Here is a 10323-nt window from a genome sequence, read left to right as displayed (position 1 = left end):
AAGTCAAAGTACACTAAGTACCTTCTATGTGCCTGGAGTCCAGAAGACTCACCTTCCTGAGTTCAAATCCAGCCTCAGACATTTACTACCTGTGTGACCCCGGGCAATTACTTTACCCTCTTTGCCTGAGTTTCCTCATCTCCAAAATGAGCTGGAGAAGGAAACAGAAAACCACTCCTGTGTCTGTATGCAGTAGGTGCTTAATGGATGCTGGTTAATCGCCTGATTGCACCTTCCCTCCTTCCATCTTCCATCTGTCTGCCCCTCTCAAGCTGCATGTAACTCTTCCTGGACTCCTCACCCTCCCCTTGGCTGCTGGGAATCCCATGGGCCTTCCCACAAGGGGCTGCCATCTTGATCTCCCCACTTGCTGCTCTTCCGGCACCCGCTCAATACTCTGTACAGATTCTGAATTCACCACCTGGGGCTGTTTAGCTCTGTCGATAAGCATTTATTAAGCGCCTACCGGGTGCCAGGCTGGGAACACAAAAAAAGACAAAAATCAGCCCCTGCCCCAAGGGGGCTTACAGTCTAATGGGGAAGTCGGCACGTAAACAGCCACAGGTCTGTGAGGGGAGAGACTCAGAGCGCGGCGGACTTGGCATGCAGCAGATGCTCAATCAACGCGCGCTCAATAAATGACTCTAATATGGCCCCGCCCCCTCGCCTGACAGAGGGGAGGTGGAGGCCCAGAGGAGGCGGGCGCCTGGGAAGAAACAAACCAACCACAACCGGAAACCGGAAGTGAGCGCGGGAGCGCGCGAAGGGGCGGGACATAGAAACCGAAGAACAGGAATTGGCATCAGGGCGCGTGCGCGAGCCCCCAGGAATCGTGAGGAAGGAAGAGGGCGCCATTTCCGAAAAGAAGGGTTTCAGTGGGGAACAAGTGGAGCTATGTAAGTCCTCCTCTGCGTAGGGTGGCACCAGAGGCTGGGGAGCGGGGGCCGGAGCGGGCTCAGACCTGGCCGAGGCCTCCCGGCATTGGGGCCAGGAGCGACTACAGATCGGCAGCCATGGCTGCTCCGGCGGAGGGCGCGGAGGCGCTCTGGCGGCGGCGGTGACGTCACGGCGTCGGGCGTCTGGGGAGAACCGGAGGCTGTCATTGGTGGCGTGCGGTGGGGGCGTGGCTTGCCTAGGACGGAGGGAACGTTGTGAGGGTGACGTCACCAGGGGCCAGGGCTTCCAGGGCACCCCGGAGCTTTCTATGAAATCCTCACCTTCCCGAGTTTTGTTTACACTCGGATCCATGAACGAATGAGTGAATAAATGAATGAACGAATGAAACCATCAATGAGTTACTATTAAAGTAGATATAGAACGTTCAGATCCATCCTAAGATACTTGACTAGCTGTGCAGCCCTGGACAAATGGCTTAAGTGCTCAGTTTACTCATCTGTAAAATGGACATGATATTGAGGATGAGAGAGGCAGCCTGGCACGGGAAGCCGGCTTCAGACCCAGGAAGACCCGCATTCAAATTTGGCCCCTGACATAGATTGGCTGTTCAACCCTGGGCAAGCCACTTAACCACTGCCTTGCCTTAGTTTCCCCATCTGTAAAATGGAGATAATATTGAGAATAATCACTGATAATTATGAGAATAATAGCTAGTATATATAGCCCTTTCTCAGTGCCAGTTACTGTCTTTAAGTCCTTAGGATGCAAGAGAAAACAGTCCTTGCCTTCAAGAGGCTTACACTCTAATGGAGGAGACAAATGGGCATATACAGGATACGTCTGGGGCAGAACATCGGAATCTTCTGGTCTTATGGGGAGACTAGGATAAGCATCGGAGAAATAGGTTCAGCTAGGCATCGGTGGGTCGCAATCTGCAGTTAGAGAGGATGTGCAAATTGATGAGATCCCAGAGTTCCTGGACGATTATGGAGCACCTGGAGAAAGAGCTTGAGAAGGTCATGAATCAGACATAAAACCATCATTTTCTCTTGGGGTTCCTAGTGCGAGACAGCGAGGCAAATAGGAGCCAAGGCTTATATGAGGCATCGAGGTTTACAGAACGCTTTGCAGAAATCATCTTTATGTAAGCACCCGAAAAAGGTCCATGGACTTGCTGAGGCTTGTCTCATCTTCTCTCCTAAGTCACTCATCAAATCGGGACTCCAGGCATTTGTCACTTATTAACAATAATAATAATAATAATTGCTTGTGTTTAGAGAGCAGATTACAGTTTGCAGAGTGCTTCTCAGTGGAGGGAAGGGGTGTTTAGCACAGTGGAAAGAGCAGGGGACCTGGAATCAGATGACTTAATCAAGTCAACATACACTAAGTGCCTTCTATGTGCCAGGCACTGTGCTAAGGGCCAGGGATATGAAAAGAAGCAAAAGACAGTGCCTGCCCTTCAGGAATCCAGAATCTGAAGGGGGAGACAACGATAGAATAGATGTGTAGAAACAAGCTATAGATGGGATAAATTGGGGGCCATTAATGAAAGAGGAGGCGCTTCGGGTCCGATTCTGGCTGTGCCACCTGGATGACCTCGGGTACCCATTTGGGGCTCAGGTGAAGTGATTCTCCCAGGGCACTTAAGGGTCAGAAGAGCAATTTGGACCCAAACACTCCTGACTCCCAAATTTAAAGCTCTGTCTATTATGCCACATCGCTGCCACAGTTTGTAGATCTTTCTTTCACGAATTAGAACACGGTACTGCTGTAACTAACCTTGCTTAACCTCCATATGTTTTACTATGTAGAGAAGATAATAATCCGTGTCTTAAAGAGGCACGATTCCAATTGCCTTCATCCAGGGACGCTAAATTAAGGGTCAGGGTTTTGAGATTGGGGAGAAGGGGTGTGAGCCATTCTCACTTGTGCCTGTAATATTCTATGGTAACATAAAAAAAAAGTAATTCTCTAGGTATTTTTTTTGTCCGCTGCAGTGGAAAATGCAGTTCACATCACAGTTAGACCTATTTCCTGAGTGCACAGTGACTCTTCTCTTATTTCGTGGTGTAAAAAATGCTGGAGATTTAAGAAAAAAGGCCATGGAAGGTAGCATTGATGGAGCATTAATTAATGCTACGATGGTAAGTAAGTGGCTGCTTCTAGACTGAATTAATAATTTATGTCTCCACCCCATCTTATAGACATTGCAGTATGTGTGTGATGTTTCCTCTATTTTATGGAAGCAACTTCAAGGTTAGCCTAAAATTCTTCTAACATCAGACATGTTAGAAAGAGAATTGTTGGTCCAAAAATAGGTCACTCTGAAAGATGTAACTAAATTATAAAAGGAAAACAGAAAGAAAGTTGCAGCCTTAAAATGACATCTCTTTGAAAGAGGAAAAAAAATTTGACTTAAAAATTATATGAACCTACCATATTAATTTTATGGTATATTATTATTTTATTATTATATATTAATATAATAATATTAATTTAATTTTTATTTTAATTTAATTTTAAAATTAAATTTATTAGTATAATAATATATTTATATTATTACATGGTATATAAATATTATTTTAAAATATTTCTTTCCATTCAAATAAAGTTGCTTTATTAATTTTTATCTTTCCTGTTGTGTTTTTAACTTTTGTTGTCATCCTAAAATCACAGATCAGAGTCAGGTTCTATGTCAATGAGATTGGGAGGAGAAAAATGAACACCTGATACCTGAACCAATATCTTAACAAGGATGGGCTGCACAGCCAGATTTTCCTGGCTTGGTGCTTGGGTAGTTGATAGAACTCTGACCTGGAAGTCAGGAGACCAGGTGAACCTGGCATTAACTCTCTGAGTAACCTTGGGGAAACTCCTTCCCCCTCTGGGCTTCAGTTTTCTTATCTACAAAGTGAGAGGCTTCCCTTCCCTCACCCACCTCTCAAATTCAGGGACCCAAGCAGGCCCCTCTGCAGCGCACTCCAAGGCCTCGGTCTGTCCTTCTTCCTCTTCTCCTCTGCTGTAGGTGCTTGATCCATTTCAGATCCTTGTGGCAGCCAACAAGGCCGTCCATCTCCACAAGCTTGGGAAAATGAAGACAAGGACTCTGTGCACAGAAATTATCTTCAACCTTTCCCCAAACAACAACGTAAGGGCACTTTACTCTCTGACTTCTGCAGGACCTCGTCTGCTTAATGCCAGGCTGGAAATTGAACCCATTCAGACCTGGTGAAATGTTGTGATCCATTGAAGTGATAGAATTGGGCTTACTAAGGATCTGGCAGATACCCAGAAGGTGGGTGGGAGACCCGTAGGACACATCCGAGTCTGTCCCGTTGAAGGCAGGAACGCACTCCTGACATTGAGAGAAGTTCGGGGTGGGCCTCAAAGATGAGAGCTGATGAGTTCGCAATGCCCGTGTCACTAGGAGAAAAGTTAAGGCAAGACACACCTGTGAGTGCCATTTAAACAAAGAGCCCATTTCAAGTGGGAAAGGCTCTTGCCCTCTTCCCACTGTCCAGGACACTGTTTATTCTGCCACTGTGGGATGTGCTCTTTCATGATCTAGCTCAGAAGCCCTGATGGAACCCTTTTGCTTTCATGGCAGATTTCAGAGGCCTTGAAAAAGTTTGGCATGTCAGACAGTGACTCTTCAGTTTTAATTGTTTATGTCGAAGAAGGAGAAAAGCGAATGAATCCAGAAGACCTCATATCTCAGGTGGATGGTCATCAGGTTTCCTTAGACAAACTTCCAGAAATAACAGATATCACCAAAATAAAAAAGGTTGGAGGAATCTCATGTTTTCAGATTGATAGTGACGGGGTGGAAAGAGTTTGTTTTATTGTTATTGGCTTGATCAGAAAGGTTCCCCTCTGAGTCCCCTGGACCTGGTGGTGAGAACATGTTTCCTTAAGCCTTTTCAAGACATTTTAACTTTGGGCAGGACTGAGTGGAGAACTATGGGGAAATCCTTGAAAAATGTTCTGGGTTCACAATCCTTGGAGAAATGTTGGCCAGTACCTACTTCCATATTCTTTCAATTGTCTGCCTTTGAAAAATTGGACGGTGTTCCTTATCAGAAAGTGATGACCATGAATTTCTTTTGATTCTGTATGAGTGAGTGAAATTGAGTTGGTCATGCCCAGTATTAATGTGCCATGTGTGACTTTATTTTTACAGACATACAAACTGACTCCCAAAGAAGAAAAGATCGGGACATTATTAGAAAGTATCATTTGCAGAATGTCAACCAAAGATGTTTTATGAAATAAAAAAAAAGAATCAACAAATGTTTTTGGCGTGATTTTGATGATAACTTTTTGTAGTCTTACAATCCTCTCCTGTCGATCTCATTGAGGAGTGAAGGCTCTGCTAATTGGGCACCCTGTCTGCCCTTGCCCAGCAGGGCTCTGGTTGGAGGTCCTGCTCAGCATGGCGGGTCAGCAGGTCCTGTGTGCACTCACCCCGCTCCCATCCTGCCCCTTCTCTTTACACGTCCACCCCACCCCCATTGTACAGGTAAAGAGACTGAGGCCCAGGGAGTGACCTGTAAGTGTCAAAGCTGGGATCTGAGCCCATGTTCACTCCTGGACTAGCACAAGGCCTCGTCACTGCTTTTCTCACTCTCTGGAATCCAGCTTCATTCAGCTATCAGCGGGGTCTTCCTAAAGCCCTGCGGTGGCTCCCTGGGACCTCGGATTGGCCTTCCAAGCCCTGCATTTCCCAGCATGCACTTGTCCAGGGAGCCAGACTGCCTTCCTTGCTGCTCCTCACGCACAAGATCCCGTCTCCCATCTCCTGCCGTTGCACAGAATGCACCCGCACCCCATCTCTCCTCTTAGAATCTGTGACTTTCTGCAAAGCTCAGCCCAAGTGCCCTTCTTTCACCGAGGTAACTGATGGCGAAATAGTTAGAGCAGTGGGCCCGGAGTGAGGAAGACCCGAGTTCAAATCACTTACAAGCTGTATAACCCTGGGCAGATCACTTAACCTCGTCTGCCTCAGTTTCCTTAACTGTAAAATGGCAATAATAAGGGCATCTACTTCCCAGGGCCTGTCACAGAATAAAGGCTTATTTATTCCCCTCCCCTTTTCTTAAACTCCTCTAAAGGCTAGTGCCCTGTCTAACCCCCAATTAACTGGTGATTATTTTTTATTTACTTATAATGTGCACACATTGTCTCCCCAGAAGGTGGGTAAATTCCTTGAGATCAGGGACTGGTTCATTTTTGCCCTGGCCTGGCAAATTGTTGGTGCTTAATAAATGCTTCTCACTTCATCACCCTGATGGCATGACCTCAGACAAAGAATTTTCACCTTCCTCCTGGACAGGAATCCAGGTTTCCCTAGTTCCAGCCCTTGTCTCTGGGAGGACCTGCCTGCCCCTTTAAGAACCCCAGCTGTATTTCCTCAACTTCCTTTGGCCCATAACTTTGGTCTGGGCCCTGAAGGCAGAGCCTCTGACCTGGGAAATGGTCCAAAGGAGAGAGCAGACCTGCTCCTCGGGAAGCGATGGGAAGAAGTGTAGAGATGGAGAAAACTCAGGGAAAGCCTCTCTCCCTTTTCCTCCCCTCTCTCCCTCCATCTGAGCCAAACTGGCGGAGGGGGCCATCGAGTTTAGGTTCCGAGGAGCTTTGGAAGGGGTCTGTCAGTGTGAGCATTGAAGCCCCTGAGGGCAGCTAGATGCTGTCCCAACCTCTCCTTCCTCTCTTTGCAGTTTCCCCTGCCCTCTAGTAACAAAATGGCTTCTGCCCTTCACAACCTAAAGATCATTCTCCTGAGATGGAAAAAAGAAAAGTGAAAGAAGTGTTTAGTAGACCCACTTCTCACTTCACTGCTATCATTCCAGTCAATCCAAGGAGCTGTCCTGTGCCTTCTCTAATGCCTATCCCAGATCCCGGGAAAGTAGACCTGCACCATCCTAAAATGTCATACAATCGAACCTGCTTGTTTTACAGATGAGGAAACCGAGGCCCAGAGCAGTTAAGTAATGCATAGCATAATAAACAGAATGATGAATATGGTGACTCTGCAGAGACCTGAGTTCAAATCCCACCTCTGACCTTCACTACCAGGGTGACCAGAGGGAAGTCACTAACCTTTCAAATTATGTTTCCTCTGTGCTATAAGAAATGATGAGCAGGTTGATTTTAGGAAAACCTGGAAAGACTTGCGTGAAATAATGCAGAGTGAAATGAGCAGAACCAGGAGAATGTTGTGCGCAGTAACAGCAATATTGTTGAAAGGACTGTGAATGACTGAGTTATTCTGAGTATTATAAGTACTCAAATCAACTGGAAAGGACCCATGAAGAAAGATGCTTTCCACCTCCAGAGAAAGAACTGATAAATAGAAGTATGCACAGTATGGTTTTACATATGTGTGTATATACATATACATGTATATACACACACATACACATATGTTTGTATGTGTGTGTGCACACACATACATGTCTGTCAAACGGTGGCTTCCTCTAGAACTGGGTGGGGAGCGAGGGAAGGAGACAGTTTGGAACTTAAAATTAAAACTAAAAAAAAAAAAAACAAAAAATTAAGTTTTTAAAAAATCATGTTTCCTCATCTGTAAAAGGGGGATAATCACAAAAGCTGCCTCCTTGATTTAGGAGACTCAAATGACATAAAGTCTATGAAGAGCTTTGGACATTATAAAGCATTGAGTGTTACTGGCCAGGATCCCACAAGGGCTGTGTGATAGAGCCAGAATTTGAATGCAGACCCTCACAGTTGATATAAATGGAAAAAACAAAAAACAACAACCCTGAGTGCTGTGAAATGATAAAGCAGAAGTTGATCCCCAAGGAAACACAATGAGGAGTCACCTACCCCTGCTTTTGCAGTGGTGAGAGTCCCTGGGTGTAGAACATTACATATAATGTCATTTGATGGGGGGGGGGGGAGCGGAATGTATTTGGCTAATTTTTTTTTTTTTGTAATTCATTGTTATAAGGCATAATTCTCTGGGACAAGGGAAAGATGGGGGGGGGGATCAAAGTAATTGTAAAAGTAAATATAACAGTTCAAAAACTTTAAAAAGCAAGGAAATTCAAAGTAATATGGGGGTGAAGGGACACCAGGTAAGAGTTACAGAGGCCCGCTTTGTTTTTGTCTTTGTAATAAGCTGCCACTGAGATCAGGCTTTAAGTGGTAATGTGCTGGGAAATGCTTAACACCTAGCTCTCCAAAAATGAAAAATAAAAAAGTACTTTGGAGCACACTTTTCAGTTTAGTCAATAGTATTAACGTTTTCTCCATTCCCTTCTGAAATCTAGACAATGAACAAAACAACAAATGATTCATAATGTTTACTGGTTTCCAAGGTGTTAATCCTCGCTGAAAATGTAGGCTCCTAGCCATGACAGCTGCTCTAGGACTCCCCTGATTTGAACGTTCACAAAGCACCTTCCATCCTTTTCTCATTTCTCCCCTTAGTACCTAGCTCTGGGCTTGTCACAGAGAGGGCATTCTGATCAAGGCTCACTGAATCCAACTCAACCCTATCATTTCCCCACTTGACCACGCTTGACAGTCCCCTGCCTAAGGATTCACGGCAAACAGTTATCTGGGGACAGAATCATCCTCTGGTGTGGTCCCTCAAGTCTACAGAGCTACCACATGAGCTTTACTCAGCCCTGTGACATAGGCACAACATGTGTTATTGTCACCCACATTTGAGTTCACGGAGGCTAGGTGATTTTCCCAGAGTCATGCAGCAAGTCGGTACAGGAAGCAAGATGTGAGCCCAACTCTTCTGGAACATCAGTATAGGACCCTACCCATTAGCAAGACCATCTCTCCCCTTAAAACACTTAAAATACAATAATTCAGACCTTCCCACACATTTGCATTTTGATATAAACCAGTTTTTCTCTAAGGTTGTCCCTCAGCCAAGAAGCACATTTTCAGAGGACATTTTGCAAATAAGAAGAGGTCATCAACGGCTCCAGGTCAGTCAACAACCTTTATTGATCAATCACTACAGAAACCACCTGCTGATAGCCAAAAAGCTGATGTGGGCCAAGGGCCTTTCAGGAAGAGAGGGACAAAGTGTATTTGTAATAATCTAAAGAAATGGAGGCAATGGACCATTTCAATGCCATCATTGTTTCATGGGATTTCCAGAAGCCAAGACTCTCATACAATCTTCTTGCTGGGTAATTCAAGCTGGGAGTTGTCAGGACAATACTGTTGTATGCCTTGTCCTGAGCAAAGTGGAACACAGTCTGAATCAAGGTCTTGGTGATGCCCTGGCCCCGGTGGTCCCGTCTCACAGATAAGTGTACCAGCTCCAGATTTTTCTGTCTTCCTGAAACCTCTTGTGCTGGGCAGACACATGCCAAGTCCGCCACCTGACCCCCTAACTCTGCCACCCAGAAACAGGATCTTTTGTCATTGAGGTAGGATGCCCTGATGTCCCACATGTCAGTGTGCAGAGAGTGGTCTACATAATAGGAAAAGGGATACCTAGCAACCAGCCACAGGATAACCAAGAGTCCCAGGAGGGCCAGGAGAGACAGGAGGAGGGAGCCAGAGCCAAGGAACAGGGTCCCTGGGCCTCCCAGCAGGAGCAGGAAGCTTCTGGGCTGTTTCAGCTGACACCAGAAATTGTCAACAACTAGCTGCATCAATCCATCCACGAATATGGCCCTCACCACATGCCAGTCTTGGTCTTGGTATCTCAGGATTTGTCAGGGAGCCATGGAAGTTGCTTCTTCTATGTCCTAGGAACCCTGTGGATGAAATCCAAGTGAACCTCTGCCTTTCCTATTCCTCCAGCTCCCTCCTGCCTGCCTTCATCACTCCATCTTTCCTCCCAAAGCCTACCTCCTGCCCCTGAAGCCCAGAGAGGACACTGCCTGATGGGAGGGCAAAGGAGCTCCAATTCATCGCTCTGCCTGCTCCAGAGGTTCCTCGTGCCCTCCAGAGACATGCCACCTAGGGATGTTTAAGGGGACAGACACAGCTGGAGATAGGGAGAAAGAAATAAAATGGTGCTCTCAGACCCATCGGGGACCAAATCTTCCAATGGGAGTGGAATGCATGCCTGCCCAGTCCCTAGGCTCCAAGGAAGAGGATTTCCCCAAGGAAGATGCCCTTTCCCTCTCCCCTCACCTGCACACCAGGCTGTTCAGGTGTTGCTCAAAGGAATTGTCCGTTTGCTCCAGTCTACAGCAAACTCCAATCCGTCCTCCTCTCTGTTCACTCCCCAAGGTCTCCATGGCCACTCCCCAAGGTCTCCATGGGAACTCCCTCTCTGAAGTCTGGCAGAGGACAATGGCTTTCCTTAATTCAGGGAACCTCTGATGGCAGCGGGGTCCTCAACTTCTCACTCCCTCCCTGGGGTTTCTGCCCTACTTTTTCCCATTGAAGTCTTTGGGAGTCTTTCTTCATAGTTTGTCATTT

General features: G+C 46.2%; 1 protein-coding gene and 1 pseudogene across 2 annotated transcripts; one reads left to right on the top strand and one right to left on the bottom strand.

Moving 5' to 3' along the window:
* The first annotated feature begins 130 nt into the window (after window positions 1–130).
* On the top strand, window positions 131–5181 carry TPRKB (TP53RK binding protein). 2 transcript variants are annotated; one of them, XM_027839934.1, is made up of 5 exons: window positions 131–896; window positions 2898–3044; window positions 3926–4048; window positions 4508–4684; window positions 5081–5181. In XM_027839934.1, exons 2-5 carry the CDS (start codon window positions 2904–2906, stop codon window positions 5165–5167), a joined length of 528 nt encoding a protein of 175 aa, XP_027695735.1. In that variant the 5' UTR covers window positions 131–896; window positions 2898–2903; the 3' UTR covers window positions 5168–5181. The 2 variants fall into 2 exon arrangements, with proteins under 2 accessions (XP_027695735.1, XP_027695734.1); XM_027839933.1 differs by having other exon boundaries at window positions 131–2041.
* Window positions 5182–8948: 3767 nt separating this feature from the next.
* On the bottom strand, window positions 8949–9620 carry LOC114026260 (annotated as a pseudogene).
* Between the last annotated feature and the right edge of the window lie 703 nt (window positions 9621–10323).

This window comes from Vombatus ursinus, unplaced genomic scaffold, assembly GCF_900497805.2.
Source record: "Vombatus ursinus unplaced genomic scaffold, bare-nosed wombat genome assembly UNPS02014837.1, whole genome shotgun sequence".
NCBI lineage: Eukaryota > Metazoa > Chordata > Mammalia > Diprotodontia > Vombatidae > Vombatus > Vombatus ursinus.
The sequence above is the reverse complement of the archived record's forward strand: the minus strand, read 5'-3'. Positions and strand labels throughout refer to the sequence as shown.